The following is a 19,096-nucleotide window of genomic DNA, read 5'->3' on the forward strand; positions in this document are numbered from 1 at the left end:
TCCTAATTGTTTAATTTTCTACCTTTCCAATTTTCTAGCTTTCTAATCTTCTAACTTTCTAATCTTCTAATTTTCTACTTTCCTAATTACCTAATTTTTAAGTTCAGTTGCCCAAAATTCGCGTTTCCAAGTCTCACAATTCTATAAACGTATCAGTTTCATCTTTCATTCTTTTCATTTTTCTCGCAATTAACTTCCGATGCTCGTATGCGATCAGGAAAAGTATGATTTCACGAATTGACCGGCGCGGCATCGATGTTCCGCCTGACCAGAGCGATGTCAATCGCGCGACAAATTCAGATCAGATTTATTCACCGTTAAACGTCAAATTCTGGTCGTAGTTTCGACCCCTTTTACGATCCCAACCCGATTTGAAATACAAAACAAGCCTGATGTAAAAATACAAAAAAGAGAAAATGGTACTCGTTCTATCGATTCCTTTTTTCGAAATTCATCATTCAGAAGCTCGTGTATGTGGGCAGAAAAATTATCGTCCATGCCGGAAACTAGCCGTGCCTGCACGAACCACTGAAAGAGAAGACAAAGCCGGCGAACATGGCGAAAATTGAATTCGCGAGGGAAGGAAATCAGCTTGGGAACGGCACTCGATGAATTTCTGAGAACTGCCTGTTAGGATTATAGTCGACGCGTATATTGGCGCCGCATTCGAGCGGAACGGGAAATGAATCGACCAGCAAGGAAAATTAGATTTTCCAGCGAAGCTTGGTCGATCGTCCGCGAGAAAAGTTCCTTGTATCGCGAAGTATAGAGTCGTAGAAAAATTAAGCGAATAGTTTTTGTTTAGATTTCCATATCCTGCCGACAGACAGTAGAGTACTATGCAAAAATCATAGTCAACTTATGGTTTTGTAGTAATAACTGATTCCTTAAAAAATATTGTACATGATATTATTAAGAAATAAACCTTTAGATATTCTCTGCTTTATAAATTTTCTAAAAATATTCCCCTGAATAGATCCATAAATGCAATATTAATTATTTCAATATTTACGAATGTTATTTAACAAGTTACCAATAATACCCAAATTAACTTTCTAAGGAAAAGTAAAATATTTCCGCTTGGTAGATGATCTATCATACGAGATTTACAGAGCAGATATCGTAGCTGCACGTACTTCAAATTCGTCCATTTGTTTTCACTGACCAAATCGATAGTAATTGAAGCATTCCAATAATTATTGATATCTGTATCCGTTATTACTCTAATAATAACTTGTTTGATGTATATTTAATGACTACTGATCAGAACGTCGAAGTAGTTTTTATATTAATAATCTATGATAAGCGACACGTATACATAATAATGTGTCATGTATCGTATTATATTCCCATTCAGTTGCGACAAATCTTTGATTTTGTTTCGCATAATGGGAAAGGCATTCGGTTTTTTACAATACCATGTAATAATGATCATAGTTAATAGCAGAACCGTCCGTACGAAGTCTTATAATACCAGTTTCATCGCAATAAGGAACTCTTTCGATGCTTTTATCAATATTTAGAGAGTCTTCGCAACTTCGTTTCAAGTGTATTCGATTATGCTCAAACTGGCACACAAGAAAGCGGAAGACACAAAGAACCGGAGAAGTAACAATTTCTCAAAATTCATTGAATAACTTACACCGAATCCCTTTGATCTCTCGAGGCGGAACATTTTAATGGAAGCTTTCGTTTATTACCGGCAAACTCTCTCTTTACGTTATAGCCATTTCTTTGTGGCCAGGATCCCCGTTCATCTGCAGCATTCACTGATTTGCCGGAAAATCTTCCCTCTCAGATGTTCAGCTTCTTATACACGCGCCACTCTGCAAAATTCGTGTAACACCTACGACAATCGTTCCCTCGCGATAAAAACTTTTTTCGGCTGATATCGCGCGAGAAATATACTACTTTCGAATAGAATAATTTAATAGAGCACTCGAGTCACGAATCCAACGGTCCTCGACGATCATTTTTTATCATCCCCTCTTGCGGAGAAGCCAAGAGAAAGGAGACACGGATGCGACCGATGTAATTCGTTTAAAACGGGGAAGTGCACTTGAAAGCGCTGATGGAGAACTTTTTTTCGGCAGACAGCTAAATGGGACCGTTTAAAATTCGGATGACACGCGAACACCCGTTGTATTTTTAATTTACTGCTTTCCCGTTGGACACTCTTTTACTCCCATTTCGTCTCGGTATTCCTATGCTCCGGACAAAACCTCTATACCTTTGTTCGCGCCTCTACAGAAGGACCAGTGATTCCGCAGAAAATTCAGGTCAACCGGAACGCAAGATTGCTAACATTTCGCTTCCTACTACGTCCGAACTTTCAACGAGATTTCCGCGTCGCAATTAAATCAGTATTCGTGATTCAGGAGAAGAAAAAACGAAAGAAACACAAGAAAAATATATCACAGCAGAAATGGTAAAATGTTGCGATTCGAGGGTTCCGATGCGGTTGGTCACTTTGTTACCCTTCCATTTTTCTCTATTGATCTGTAGACGTACGAGTTCCCATCCTCGAGATGGGCAACAAAACTGAAAAGGCGATGTTTAACGCAGATTTAATCCCGTGTTTCCTCTCGTTACCATTTTGAAAGCATTTGCGGAAGAGAGCCACGATTTTCCTCGGTGAATTCATGCAACGTGACCGTTAACTCCACATTGTTACGCAATCTTTGGCCCTGCATTCCCCGTGTACAAATGGTGACTGCGACGAACGAACGAACTACGGAAATTAGTGACGAAGCCATTTCTGGATGTCAATGCACTCGGTGACTATCGTCGATCGTCGCGACGCCGTTTCTCCATCGTTAAACGAAAACTAAACTACGGTAGGATTTTACTTCGCAGTGAGACGTATTTTTGTGTGAAACTATCGTTGATTATTTTCGGTTAATAACTCGAAGGAAGCAATTTTAATGGTCTGAGTGTAATAAAGATTCATGTTTAATCTGCTATCTGATCTGTTAATCCATTTTGTCTGCCTTATTGATGGCACTATAGTACATTTTATGTACCGAGGTATTCTCTTGGGTATCTGATGTTGAATAACAATTGCAATGCAGATCCGATTATTGCGGAATGTATAATATATTAAATGCCACATCAATTTTGTAAACAATATCACAAACAATTTTGCAGAAATTTTACACGAATTCAAAGTAATTGCTATGAAATAACCACGTACCATCTAGCTGAAGGAAATTGTACACGAGAATATTTGACCTTTACGAAATTAGTTATTGGTGTTTTATTCGTGAAGGTAAACCTTCTCCAGACTTTCTGAAAACCGCACTCTGCTGAGAGTGCTTAGAGAGCGGAAGTGAGCGGCCCGATAACTGATCATTCGAAGCATTTCCGCGTTTGGCGTGTTGAAACGGGGGGCAGTGTTGGTTCGTTAACCGGAAGAGCAGACTTCGTAACGAAATAGCGAGACTTATTTAGCAACGTTGAGAATACGACTTAATCAAGAAGGGACGACGACGAGCGAGGAATTTCGAATTATTCGTGGTGGAGCAGTCAAAGAACTAACTGAGTCTTCTGTTTGTCAGGCGCAGAGATCCAGGATTTTCGTTGCACCCTTGAGGATACAGATACCGGCGAATTCAAAGAAAATTACGGTCGCTGGACAGCAAGAGATCGATCTTTATCGAAGAATAATAAAACGCTTCTTACTGGCTAATAAATCTTCTTAAATTAGTTTCTTCGATTAAATGGAAGATAGCGAAATTATATGAACAGATACAATCTCTAACTAAACTGCAATCCTCAAGAACGACAAGAAAGCTATTCAGAAAAATTAAATTTCGAGTTTTACCGTTCCTATATCACTCAGCACCGATCAGGTACCCAAGCGCGATCGATTCAATTAAATTTCTTTCTCGAAAGGTATTACCTTCCGTGGCAAGAATTTCATTGCCTAACGAGTTTTCGATCGCGCGTTAAGTGAAACCGGCAACGTAAACGAAGAAACGATGAGTCAGATGTCTGACATGGCAGCCGATCGAAAGGCAACGGAAAAAAAGACGAAGTCACGTGAATAATTCAGCGAACACGTAGCAAACGAGAATACTTAGACACGCCGGAATCCCACTTTCGAAATCGAATTCATCCATCGTGGCGTGGAGTCGGCCGCTCTCTGCACGCGTGCCAGCCACGATCCTTTACGAAAGGAGAACAGCCGTTCTGAAGGTATATCGCGGATAATGGATCAGGAAGCCGTCGGTCTGATAACGTATCAATTTCCTGTCCATTTTCTACGATGCTCGTACGCGCGTACAGACATCGAACTCGTAAATCATACGGTCACGTCGCTTCTATCGGGTCCATGAATGCTCGATTAATACGCGAGCCGTGCGTCGAATATGTACGTAGTCGATGGAAAAGTATCACGAGACGGTATTGTCGCGAAAAACTAGCGGCTCGGTTAAAAATATCTGTTCCGATACACGCCTTTGATTGCACGTTATGATTCGTAAGTTGATACGGTGACATCTGACCATTTCGTTCGTACTGGTATCGTTAAACTTTCAACGTTTCGAAAATTTGTTCCGATCCACGATTCTGATACGTTGTGATTTGCTAGTTGATACAGTGACATCTGATCGTTTCATCCGAACCTACATCGTTCCGACAATTTTCACTAACTTTCCAATGGTACACGTACGCATGATCCTATACTGAAGGTAAAGATTATATAGTATTGTAAAAATAATAATATATTGGACAATTGTATCGAGTTTGTATATTTATCTCTAACTATATGTTTAACTTCCAGTGTTTCATGGAAGTGTATGATGTAACACATCATATATCATCATATACTATATTAATACTATACTAAATTAATACTATATTAGGGAACTGACTGTCATCTAGTAAAATAGATTTTTACGGCATGTATCGAAGGGTTACAAGTAATCCGGTGTATCGACATCCCGGATTGCAGTTCCGAACCAAAGACGCTGGTAATGATGGAATGAATGTCCATTGAAAAGTCGTAATGCAAATGTTTCGTCGTGGAACTGATTCTAGACGATGGGAACGCGACTACAGAAAGTAGTGGCGCAACTTGTTTACTGTCGAGGAAAAGAGGAAGCAGCAAAGTTCCGCGTCAATCTCTTTCTCGCCTGATTCGCGCCGCGACCACGATGAAAGTTTACGAGGAGATTACCAGGAAATAGTGTAGCAACGACGCGGTAAGGGACAGAATCTTCAGCGTGGCACAGCTTCCCGTGATGTAAAGATCCCGAGTGTGTCTCGCCTGGAAATATGAAATCAGTGTGTCACTGGCACTCCTCCCCGTATTTCCATTTCAACACTTTTCTCTACCGCTTACCTGCTTGCCTGCTAAACTCTTCTTCAACTCCATTTACGCAACACTGAAGTAATATGGAGGTGTTAACCTATATATGAGCCACTCAAACGTCAAATGGATCGACTCTATTTTCTGAAATATTTGTTGCTTTCGATGGCAGAGTACATGATTTGTTTTTAATACTTCTGTATTTAATACTTAATGTTGATCAACTTTATAAATGAAACGTAGAGAAATATATCAATTAACAAAAAATAACATTCAAAAGATAAATATCGTGTCTCAAGATGTGTCTTGAAATTTTCAATTATTTATACTATGTGGTTGTAAATAAATTCGTGGAAATAAATTCTTTGTATTTGGGTATATTGATTGTGACCATTCGTATAATAATTGCTCCCAAGTAAATTTAATTAAGTTAGTGTATACTATTTCAGCGTGCAAGCAACTGTCCAGATCGGTGCAGGGGATCTTCGGACCGTCTGATCCTCTCCTCGGTGCCCACATCCAGAGTATCTGTGAAGCTCTCGATGTCCCGCATCTGGAGGCAAGAGTGGACTTCGAGCCAACGTTCAAGGAGTTTAGTATAAATCTCTATCCGTCGCAGGACCATTTGAACAAAGCCTTCAAAGATCTCATGTCCTTTCTAAACTGGACCAGGGTGGCCATAATTTACGAAGAAGATTATGGTAAATATCTAATCTTTTATATTTATTTTGTTATACTTCTCATGCGATACCTAGTAAAAAACTTTCCTTTTCCTTGAAAGAATTTACGTATCACGTCAGGCTACCGCTTGAATTGTTCTACACGGTCCAAGATTTAAATTTGTAACAATTAGAGATTGCCATAAGCATGTTTCATTTGAGGATGGCTATTGCTTCGAGCTTGCTTGTACCCAATTTGTTTGTACACACTATTTTTGTGTAACCATCCAATCCTAAACCAGAAATTCACCATACACTTTACACTTATATCCTTGTTACCGTTCAAAAATCGTGTTATTCAAAACTCGTTGCTCGTAAGCATAGTTATACACATATTATGTTTCGTGGGACGATGGGAAATAAAAAGATACGACGAAGAGGAGAACCATACCATTGAAACAATGGAGCAAATACCCTATGTGCCGGCAGATTTGCAAGCATATGAGTAGCGCTCTCCAAGGAGTCACGAAACAACGCTTTCGCGGATATCGTGCCGTAGCGTGTCATACAGCCTAGTTATTACGCTGTTCCTTCTTTTTTCTCTCCTTTTGTTTTGTTTTGTTTTTCGTTTCTTCTTTTTCAACAGCTAACTCCACGTGTCGCGTCGCGTCGCGTCGGTTGGCGCGATGCGTTCCTATGCAAATAGAACGTCGGAGTCAGCCGGCGGAAGTGGATGCCAACGCGACGCTGAAATGTACGCCTGTCACCTGCACGCACACGCAAACCAACCTATTCCGCGTGTAAAATCACACGATTCGTCATTATCGTCGACATTTCTTCCATCTACTTTTCCTACAAGTGTCACTGAACAATCTTCCATTTCTTCGATTCGAAAATCTCTAAATACCAATTTATTTTTATATTAAATTTCAACATTTCGTATCGGATGCAGTGTTACAACAATGAGTATCTAAATATTAACTAAATAGCTACTGGAGAAATGATAAAAAAAATGATTATATTTCCAGAACAATTGAATGTATATGTGTATCTTAAGAGACCAAAGGTTTTAGTTCTACGATCGTTGATATCGGAGTTTTTGCTTACGGATTTGCAGCTTGCTGGAATTTGAAGTTTCAATATTATTCCATTTCGCGAATAAACTTCTTAGACTAGGACTTCTACTTTTGATATTTTTCCTCCAGCTTTGTTTCTCAACTTAAATATATAGGATATAATCTTGAGATTGGAGGAGGATTGTTTAATATTTGAAAATTAAATATTATTGGCCCAGAGCTTTCAGAATCCAAGCGTATCCAGTGTAACTTAAACCTGTCTGATCCTTGGTCTTCTTCATGACCTCGTGCTTTCGAAGGCCAAGGTTTATTATCCTTGTGTTTTCGAGGTCAAAGCGCTCCTTGCTGCTCCTTCACCTTGCTGCTCCAAAGTTACTCTCATTTAATTAACACCTTCTAAAGTCAACGTTCTCTTGTTCCCGAGCTCGCAAGTTTCCACTTCGAGCTTTTTGCTCAAGAATGGCAGAACATAATACGAAACAACTTAGCGAATGAATTATAGTCAAACATTCGTTGAAATTTATGCCATTCCTTCAGCGTGTTTCAAGTCTTTAATAACTTATGAAAATAGTTCTCCAAATTCCTGCATCGTTATGAAATTTTCACGTTTTATAGGAAACCAGAGCGTTTTCTAATATTTACCAAAAAAATGGTGGTTAAAATATCGTAGCATCGAAAGTAATCTCGTGTAGTCAATGAATTTCGCAAAAAACTTTCACGTAACGTTAAACATTGATCGAGTGCGGGAAAAAATTGATTGCAAAGCTCAGTTTTTTTCACCAAAAACGAAAACCATGTTTTATGGTGGTTTACATCGCTTTCATTTATATTTCGTTTGAAAAAAAATATTGCATTTTTAACTGGTTGGTAATTGGACAAAGAAAAAAGGTCTTGTTATCTTAAGTGAACTATTCAAACTTCGTTCAATTTTAAAAATTACACAATGGCCGAAGGAAAGGAGAGTGATCATTCTTTGAAATTACTTCTCCTGATTAGACGACGTAATCGCTTACGGAATGGCGTGCAGGAAGCGGAACGTTTCCCGCTAAGACCAAGAAAAGACCTTAGGAAGGATGTCCCTTTTTTTACATCCTGTGACAGCCATAAATTTCCCAGCAGCGATTCCGAATAGAGACGTTTGAAAATTTCTTCTCGCTGAAGCATGTCACTGAGCATTTCCTCGATATTCTGTCTGATGGAATATATTTTTCAGCTCGGCTATTCATCGAAAATGCGGCAGAATTTTGCCTTCCGTAGCACGACAAAGCTTTCCCGCGGGTCGATCGTTTAAATGTGAATCAACGTTCTTCGCTCGAGCCGGCCGTGCTTCGCGAAGCAAAAGAAAATGATCTCTGCTTAAACTCTTGCATTATCCCAAGGATTTCGATCTTCGGACTTCTCTAAATCCAATTAAAATGTAATCTAAGAAGAAGCTCCATCTGCCATAGCAATGTCGCTTCTGTATAAACTCCTGGAAGAACCCTCAGTCTTCTTGAACCTTCTGCAAGGGTCCCGCAAAGGCGGTTCAAAGCTTTCTATACCACAAAGCTCCTTTGCTCAAGACCCCTAATAATTCTCACCTGCTAAATGCAACGAGCAGAACAACTCTACGAGGTGACATGGTTACAGCAACAAGCCTTTATTAACGTTTCACCGTTGGGTTTCGCTGTTTGTTACGCAGAGAATATAGGCAACCCGAGGCCTACAGTTACAAATGTGCGCGTGTATGTAAATCGGGACAGGCTAGACGTCTCTGTCGCGTTCATCGCGCTTTGTGCCAGACCCGCCAATTATTCTTCCACGGATTAATTACCCGAGCCATGCTTTGCCTTCGAACAGGATGACTCGGCTCTTTGGCTGTCGCGAATCGAGTCACGACACGGCGTTAAGCTGGCATGAATAGACGCTTGAATCTCTGCATCGAAAGCGCGCCATTGTGTCCATGTTTTCGTGTAACAGTACTGCAATGGTTCTGCACGAAAATATTAAACCGCAATGGGAAACGGAGATGAATGGTTCTTTTCAACATTGGTTCGTTTTAACATTCATCGAGGTTGAACACTCGAAAAACTCCTTTCAGACCCATTCGAACATACGTACGAAGGAAGATGTCGATGATTCTTTGGTATGAATGAGGTGGACTTTGGCGGCCCTTGAGATGACGAAGTTATGTTTCATATAGAAGGGGTGTTTCGATAGAAGTTTTATCTAGGTTCTTTGAAAATGGCAGGTTAATCGATTTGGAATTTAGTGAATTGAATAACTCAATGATCTGTAGTGTTGCCATTTGAGTATTTTTCTATCAGACGAGAAATCTGAATGATAGATGATAGACAATTTTATTAAATTTATTTAATATTTCATATTTCGTTTCATGTCAAAAAAATTGTATGTATTATTCATACGTGTCCGTGTCTCCATCAAAAAAGTTTGACAAGGGAAAATATTTTTAATACATAGTTTAAATAAAAATACAATGTCATCTTCTGGTAATAAATGATCTGAGAGTTCCCAATATACATATATCAAAATACTGAAAATAAATAGCAATTTTATTCACATTAACACGAATTTTCGTGAGCGAGCTAAGTAATCAACAAATCGAATACTCGAACGAAGCAAATAAACTCATATCTAAAATAACATTTGGAAAACGCAACGAAGAGGATGCAAGCTTCCTAAATTCTTGGCTGTTTCATATACTTTTTATATCGTGGAAAACCGTCATAAATTACCAGCCGCGAAAATCGTAAAGGTCGCGGTACCACAGAGTCATTCTGCAAACTAGTCTCACCCCCATACGTTCGTCCTCCACCCTCATCTCCAGCCAACCCGTTGTTACTGAGTATGTATACACGAGTACAAAGGGTCGGCCGACGTGAACGCGTTGCACCACGTCAGGGCGGTGTGATAATTGAAAACCGCGTCTAAGAAGCGGTTTGTTATTTTTCAATTTTACGTTTCAAGCAAACCTGGGCCCATTACTTAAATGGCATTCTTTCACTTCGGTTACCTCGTATTTTGCTCAAAGGAGTTTTCTTTCATTTCCCCTCTCGAAATAAAATTCATTGCCCTCGAATGAAAATTATTGAAATACCTGTTTTGATTAAACGAATTTAATTAAACGTGGTATTTTATATAAATTCAATTTCGCTCTTTGAGTTATTCAAAACGCGCGATGTTTGGTATTAGTTTAATAACGGCGGAGCCATTGAGGAATTGTTTGCTGTAGAAGGAAGCTCTCGATATTCAGAAAATAGAAAAAGCTGAAAGGATCAAATTTTCGGAGTTCATTCGGTCGATAAATTTTATTTCCAAGTCGATACACGAACGTATCTGCCACGATTGAAACTGATAAATGTCACGAACCTATATTTTCTGAATATTAATCAAATCGATTCTTACATTCTCGAAACTACATCACGGTGCTCGAAAAACTGCCGCTCGTTTCGTACTTTCGCGGATGATACGGGCGGAAAAATGTGACGACACAACGGCAAAGGATGAAACTGGAAGAGAGTCGAAATGAAAACCGACCGGCAATAAAACCGAGATCCGATTTTAAATAAAGTTTCCTATCCAGCCCCTACGAGACCTCCTGTAATTTTTCGCGAATTTCATTTCGAACCGTGTTCCCTGGCGACACACTGAAACGTTTGCCATCGAACCTGTTAGATTCGACGAATCTCGATTTTCTTTTGCTTGTGATATTCGGATCACTTTTCTCACGATACTCCACTTACCATGTAAAAGGTGAAACAAAAGGATGTAATTGATGGGTGAAATATACACGTGCCTCTATCTGTTTCTTGGCAGGTCTGTTTAAGCTACAGGATCTCGTGAAATCACCGCCTTCGGCGAGGACCGAAATGTACATTCGCCAGGCAGGACCTGGTTCTTATAGACAGGTTCTTCGAGAAGTCAGACATAAGGAGATCTACAAGTTGATCGTCGACACGGATCCTGCGCACATGCAACAATTTTTTCGAGCGGTGAGTCAAGATGTTTTAATTACGAAGCTGTTGTCGTTTATGTAAATATGGGTTTTAATGAAACATGTAGCATAGATAGAAATTTATTTCACTCTTTAGATATTGTAACGAGTACTTTCTTTTAAACATTTTTTAAATTGAACATTTATTCACATTTAAATTTTTCACAGATACATGAACATTCGTAGCCTAATAATTACTTAATTTGAGGATACCGTGTTAAATTTTCTAAACTTGTCGTAGACGTGAAGTTATAATCGTTATTATATCCATTTCGATTATGATTTGCATATGATTATATCCTCCGAGATTATATACTTTCACTTTACTATTCGCATCAGTACCTGTATCAGTTATCAGAATCGGAATCGATCGGTATTCACGTGAAAGATTCAACGAAACAAGTGGTGGAAGATTTAAAAGGTCGAGTTGCTCTACTGGATAGTTCCTTTATCGTAGCACGGGACTAGTAGCATCTATACGAGGCGAAATATTATACCGTTACGTGCTGCATCAAGGAGCTCGCTACAGATCTCTGGTACGCAACCTAGGAACCCATAGAAGCTTACATCCTTACTCGTAGGAGCGGAAAAAGAGAACGACTAGTAGAAGGGGAGTGACGTTCGTCGATCGATACCGCAACTACGATGTGTATAGCTTCGGGATAGACACAGAACGAAGACCCATAATACTTGCTCGCGGGGTATTTAATCTCCGAAGTCTCCGTAATGCTATCGAGGACGATACATCAGGGGAAAACGATTTATAATTCGTTCGCGGCCGGGGAAAAAATATTCTCCGACCAATCTAGTGTCCTGCCTTGTTCTATGAAACAATTGAATGAATTATGTCGATCGAAGTTATTAGAATTCTTGTTTAGGACTACTGGGTAATTGTAGCTGATTTATCGATTAAGAATAACGAGGAGGAAAAACATGATTATAGAATATTTCCTATTTTTTTTATAGGAAAGCAATTTTAAGAATCACTACGTTGGCAATTCTTTAAATTAAAATATAAATATTTCCATGTTTCTCTACTTCATCTCAATCAAGACAGACAACAATTCTATAACCAGAAATTTAATACAATCAGATTTTGCCGCAAATGAAATAACAGAGAAGTATGACACGGAGAAAATTTGAAAACCACAAGGCAAATCAGGTAAATCCTTCGCTGGTAATTAGAACACGTCTGCATCTCGAAACTGATTACAGCCGGAAGAAGCCGGACATTTATTTAGACCGAGTGTCGGATGTCGGTACGAAAGAGGCGAGCAACGCGAATTCGTTTCGTTACTTACATCGTTATCCAATTGCCAAGGGATTTTCTTATTCATCCCATGGTCGTAATTTTCACGAGAAATAATAAGATAACAGAGCCGAAAAAGATACCAGAGACGAAGAGAAATGCAATTTGCTCGGAGGAGCATTGCAATTAGATTTACCGATAGCCACCGCGATTCCCCAGCACCCAGTCGAACTCTAGCGTGATATTCAACGATACGAGTTGGCTCCGTTTACGAAACAACGCCGCCACCCCAAAAATATCAACTATTTAAACAATTCCTCTGGACGCGAAGTAAATTGCGCTTCGCTTTCCGTTTCAGTGGATTATAATCAAAATAGGAGAACTTCAATGCGATTAGTGAAGCCAACTTTGAACTGTACAGTAATACAAATGATTAATCGTTTTTATTCACGAATTTAGTATTCGCATTACGAGAATTCTATTGAAAGTATTCGTTCAAAAAACAGACACAGGACGCTGTTAAAGATCCGCAAAACTCATGGAGCGCTTGATTTTCTCGAGTTCGGTAAAATAAGATTTTCGGTAAAACCATTATACGACTAACGTATTGTATTGGCCAGGCACAGTATATTGAAATTTCTCTAAAACACTCGAGATTTGTATCTGTTGGAACACAACGATATTAATCGCATACAGATGAGGTGATTGATCGAACGGATTCTTCCCTTCGTTGCCCAGCGATATCCCCGCTAGCGTGCGTTCGTGAGATGTACCGCGGCGGCTGGCGCCTGCATGCTCTTCCGAGAGTTCGAGGGAAGAAGCATAAGGACATGGATAGAACATTGGGCACGTCGGTGTGGCGCCTTGACGGCGTAGCGCTTTGTATCGAGAAGCTACTAGAAGGTTCCGTGGCACATGTGACGCCACACAGGCATCTACTTAGGTCACACTCTTTACTGCATAGAGAGTGGGGTTGAAAACCTTTTCAAGGGCCATGGGTCACTAAGTCAGTCAGTCTGAGAATAACTAGCCAACTGTCTACATTCCACGACACTCACTTATATTCCCTGTAATAATTGTTTAATAAATATCACATAATATTATTTCAACACAAACATTGTGTCTTCCGCAGATTATTAATCTTAATTCCGAGATTAAATTCTAACAGTATCGAACAGAAATAACAGTGTGGGAGGACATAAAGAAATATCTACGCCGATCTATAAAATAATTCGCGAGTTCATCTCGTGAACAACGATAGGCGTACGGCCTGAACAAGCTCTGAATGTTTGAATTCTTGTTTGCAGCTAGCGAAAAAATGGTAACGTTGATCAAACAGGTTGAATTAGAGAGGCATAGGGGATGTTAGCCAGATGAAATTGCCTCGAATGCATCGCCATCGTTCGGGCTTGACCTCGAACTTTTTGGAACATGGCGAAGCGACGCGAGAATTCGAACACGCGGCAAACCGTTGCAAAGGGTAATTTGCTTGGTGGGAAATTTGTTACCGCGGCGACGTTGGTATTTCTGTTCCGTTTTTAATTTTCGCGCTGCGCGCTATTGGTAACACGCGTTGTTTTGCGGTAACCTTTCAATTTTTATTCCAAAGTTTTTCTCGCTCTTTTTCCTCAATTTTTTCGAGCGAAAGGGAAAAAGGAAGGGGAAGGACGTTTAGTTGTAGCGAGTTAATGGAATTTTTTATCGCGACAGCAGCAACCAGACCACCGGAAGGCTTTCGCGAAGATCCTCAATTTTTCAACGAATATATTAAGGCAACTTATACCGTCTTTCTATAAAATGCTGTTTAGTCGCTTTAAAAAGACATTACTCCTGCAAGCAACTCATCGTCCTACAGTATACCGGCTCCGGTATTCCAACGAATTCATGAGTTTGTCCATGGCTTTCGCTCGCCGGGGGACTCTTTTCTTTCAGCGTTACTTGCCATTGTGCGCTTTTTAAAAAATCTTACAAAGAAATCCCGTATGCTGGAAACCGTCATAAATATTCATTACAATAAAACAAGATGGACTTTTCATTTCAAAGATTGCGCACCACTGATGAAAATCTAAAAACTCTAAAAACTGTACAAACTAGAAATGTCATGAAACAACAGGTATTTCCTAAAATAGGTACTTGCTCTCTTTTTCGTCTGTTTCATACTACAATATGGAATACTTTTTTCTTTAGCCACGATAAGTGGCATAAAAGGCAAACAATTTGACAAAAATGGATTTATCATATTTTTCCCGCGCGGTCTTTAAATATTGCAAATATTCATACGGCTGAAATATACCTCGCACAACGTTTCGAATGCTCAATAAAAAAAAGAAAAAAACAGTTTACCAGTACCGATGGAAACGAAACGAGCAACTTGCAAATCCAACAACCAGTGCCACTATTTTTTTTCTCGATTCCGTAATCAAAATCCTATAGACCAAAATCCTGTAAACTGAAATCACTGCGGTTGCGAGCTATCGATGAAACGACGCGCGAGATTTCGGTGCGTGTTCGACGGGACGTTCGTTGGAACAATGACGAATATCGTCGTTCTCGACGATGGTTTGCCAGTAGAATTTACAGCGATATTTCTAGGGACAGGTTTGTCCCGTCGTCATTGACGCGATACCGCGTCGTCCATGTCGAGGAGACGATGTTTTTCACAATTTTCGGCCTTTAACCCGCGTGACCGAAGCGCTGTGCCGAGAAATAATCCACGGAAGCATAGGCGTGGTGGAAATTGCACGGCATCGTACACCGTTTTGCGTCGAAACGGCTCTGACCTGAGGTTCCACGTTTTTTTCGCGTGTTCCACGGAAAAATGATGAACAGAGTTTATACGCGGCAGCGAATTCACGCGACAAAAATTAGCGCGGCTGGTTTTTACGAGACTCGTAAATAAACGGATTACCGTGAGTGGTTTAGTGCTGACAGATTGACAGCGACGATAAAGAAATTGCTCTCGTAGTTAATTAATAGGCGATTTTATCTTGCCTTTTCTCCCCTTCCATTCTTGTGACGTCATTATAATAGCTTGTGGATTGTGGCTTGTCGTTGAACTGAGATAATTACGACGCGTCGATGAAAGCAGTCGCTGGTTAATTGAATTGCCACGATATTCTTGGTTGTAGGACAGTCACGGATAATTACGTACGACGCGTTCGAGTATCGTAATGATCGAAACGTGATTCGTATTAACGATCGTTGATCGAAGGTGAGAGAAAAGAAATTCATTTGCCCTGTTGGAATGAGTTTCCGCCGGTGATACATTAAACTGAAAGATTATTCTTTTAAATGAACCTCTTCATATCAACCGGGTACAGTGTCTACGTATAAATAAAATAAAAAATAAAAGCATTAAAATTCGATATGGTATCTATCACCAATAAAAGCAAAAAACAAAACCCAGAAGTGCTACACAATACTTCAACTTTCAGTGTTCATTAAACGAAACCGAGATTACAATGATGTGTATGAAATTTCTTTTTAATTGCACTATTTTTGGTCCACTATTACAGAAAACCGATCGATAGAAACGATCACGAAGTCGAATGCCACGCTCGATCCTCCGATCCCCTTGCCTTCGGTCGAGAGGCAATCTTAGTTCAAACGTGGTCGAAGGAAACTGGGTATTTGCATGCCCCGTCCCATAGGGATTCCTGCGGATATCCCTTCGTTGCTTGAGTAATCAAAAAACCTCCCAGCTTTCATACGATCGTCTCCTCCCCCATCTTCCTCGCCTTGTCTCCTCCCTTTGTGCGTTCAGCTTTCTATCATGCTTGTTTTCCTTTCGTTTCTTCCCGTTTCTCCGCACACCTTAATCTCCTGCCTCTCCTTCTCGAGGAAATCCGTGCACGTTTCCATTTCTGCGAATGCTTTCTGATTTCAAATCGTGACTTTGGTTGACGTGTGGGATTAAAGTTGGAAAAAAGGGGCAGAAGATAATTTAAGGATCATTACGATAAAATACCTCGCGCCTTTAGGCAGGAAGTTGACTTAACAGATAGAACTGGTTTGATGAGAAAAAGATTTCTTCTCGTTGAACGTATTAGATTAATATTATAGGTACGTTTCATGCGATTGTCCAAAATGGTTTAATAAAGAAAGGAATATTTTAGGATAAAATCCATAAAAAAATGTCGGAAAATCTTGACTCTTCTGTCAGGAAAACTTTATTTTTCATTTTCATGTAAAATTTATCTCTTCAATATTTCTTTTTGAAGGGATCACAGACGTTTATCATTTCGCTACAAGAATTTACCAAAATAAATTTTCAAGAACTTTCCATGTTAAGGTACTTTGCAATCTTTTCCCCATTTCTACAGTTTTCACGAATATTAAATATTAAATAGGACGAAATGAAGACGCGGTATCCTCGAAAAGCGCGAACGTTTGCGCCCGAAATCGGTGGTAATCATGTATCTAATTGCCGTTTTTCTGGGTGTTACAGATTCTCCAACTGCAAATGAACGATTACAGATACCACTACATGTTCACCACGTTCGTAAGTATTGAACATTACGTCGATTTTCCATATCGCGTGTCCACGTGCAGCGATGAAAATTACAAACGAATCCTTTTAACCAAGTTCGCTTTAATACGGATTCGCGGAAATTGCTTTAGCTTCTTTGAAATGCACAGCCTAAAGTACATGTAAATTCGTTGCTCTCGATATTTCTCGACTTTTCTCAATGAAACGTTCACCAGTGAACCGCCGCGCCGATACACGTATCATCGAGATCTGAATTACGATTTTAGTAGTCTTAATGCAAACGCTTAATTGGCGTTCCTTGATGTTTTTATGGAAAAATAAATTTTTATAAAAATTAGTAAACGTTATCGAAGACGTTAATTGGGTTTATCGTTAAACACACGAATGATTTCATTTTTCTCTTCTCTTTAAATCAAGCTGGTTCAAAGCTTGACAAACGTTGCAGAGTTTATTTAAGCGAAAGGTTTCAGATTCAACGGCAAACCGAAGCAATCCTGAAATTAAACGTCAATTCGGTGTCAAAACGCAACAGTAGTTCACTCGATTTATGTTTTTTTTCCAGAGCATCCTGTTTTCCCCTGTCCTCATCCGTGCTTCACTTGGAATTCGAGCATAGACTGCGTCCGACTGCCGCGCTCGAAAAACGTTGCCGATAGATATTTCGAGCACTTTCACGAATAATTTCGAATGAAATTACAGGATTTTCGACAGTGACCCGGTACATCTGGTTTCGAAATGCCATTCATCGGAAACGTTCGGAATTTTTGAACGCGCACCGCTGCTCGTTAAAATCAATGAAAAGTATTATGAAAAAATATGTATCACGAATATTCAAAATCATAAATGAGTCAAAACAGATATAAAGAGAAGTCAAAAAAGAGGGCTGTGATTTGAAAGTATCGTATTTGCAACGAATCTATAAAGCAAAGCAGACTTAAAAATATGTTTTTTTTTATGAACGTTTACATAAATATCAGATTGCATATTTAATTAGACCATCATTGAACTGTCAGGATTCGAGAAACGCGACAGGGTATTAAATCGTGTAACCATGTTCCACGATCGCGTACGAATCGGCAAGCATTTGAATGAGTTTCCCTATAAGACACGGAGCATCGGTGTGTAATCCGCTTTAAGGGTCGGATCGTACATCCACAGGGCGATTAATGACCGAAAATATGCAAGTTCGTGTCGAAGTTTAATGTTTAATGAGGAATCGAGACGTCACAATCTGCTGCGTTTCCGTATATCATGAATTACTGTTAATTGCCTTTTACCATAGCTAGAATTGGGCAATGTATCAGAAGACGAAGATAAGCAAAAGTATTCAAACAACTTACGATTAAATTGAAAGATATTATATAACAAATAATTAGCGTAAAATGTTATGTGACAAATCCTTTCCACACACTTCTGTTTGATTTTTTAAACAGTCTGCGTTGCTTACATTTTCAATTTATTTATTTCTCTACTTTCGCTTATTTGTTTATACTCTTGTTTTTCTTAGACATTGTTTATTTATACGCTCGGTTTGTTTATATCTTGTTACCTGTTTATTTATCTTCTGTATAAAGTAGAACGTGTTTATCAAACTTTAACAAGAGTTCGCGAGTTTCCTACGAAAATAGGTATCGATGTAGAGATGTTTACTAGTATTCAGACGGGTTGAATAACGTCCTCGTTAGTTGACAAGTTGATCCGACAGGATGAAACTGGCTGATAATTATGACATTTATTAACAGGCAAACGTTGACCGAAATAATTATTCACGATCAAACGTAGAACGTTCGAGCAAGGCGAGGACAGTGTAACAAAGGGTCGTCTATGAATTTCACACGAGTGACGGGCCGACCATTGTTAATGTTGCACGTGCCTCGCACAGTGGTTCGGTATTACCTTTATAATTGTCGATCAGTGGAAACGCTACTCTGTGTCAGTCGTTCGAATTTGGAACGATGCGAGTCCATTAATATTATGTCGAATGAAACTTTCTAATGGCATGACACCAGGATCCAAAAATCATATTCTTGTGTAGCAAAATGGTGATAGGTAAAGTTTGTTTATTGAAGAAATTAAGTAAGAAAGAACAAAAGATAAAATATTCAGAAATCTCTCTCATCAAACAATCTTTTCATATACCATGACGCTAATTTTACTAATTTTAATAACTCTGCGAAATTACTCAGAATATTAACTTGAATAACATGCGAGTATTTCAAAATGATCGACGTCAGTGAAGTATGCCGTATTCTATGTAGAATCATTTCTATCAAAATGGATGTTAACGTTAAATAGTCTTTCACGTAGCTTCGCATGAA

At 39.3% G+C, this 19,096-nt stretch overlaps 1 protein-coding gene across 7 annotated transcripts in view; it reads left to right on the forward strand.

Annotated features, from left to right (window-relative positions):
• The window catches only part of LOC117153785 (glutamate receptor ionotropic, kainate 2), a 157,400-nt gene that overhangs the window by 80,923 nt on the left and 57,381 nt on the right, over positions 1-19,096 (forward strand). For all 7 annotated transcript variants that reach the window (XM_076620701.1, XM_076620702.1, XM_076620703.1 and 4 more), the window contains exons 4-6: positions 5,761-6,012; positions 10,863-11,038; positions 16,737-16,790. In XM_076620701.1, the coding sequence (XP_076476816.1) occupies positions 5,761-6,012; positions 10,863-11,038; positions 16,737-16,790 (482 nt within the window). The remainder of the gene's footprint in view (positions 1-5,760; positions 6,013-10,862; positions 11,039-16,736; positions 16,791-19,096) is intronic.

Source organism: Bombus vancouverensis, chromosome 8, assembly GCF_051014615.1.
Source record: "Bombus vancouverensis nearcticus chromosome 8, iyBomVanc1_principal, whole genome shotgun sequence".
Lineage (NCBI taxonomy): Eukaryota > Metazoa > Arthropoda > Insecta > Hymenoptera > Apidae > Bombus > Bombus vancouverensis.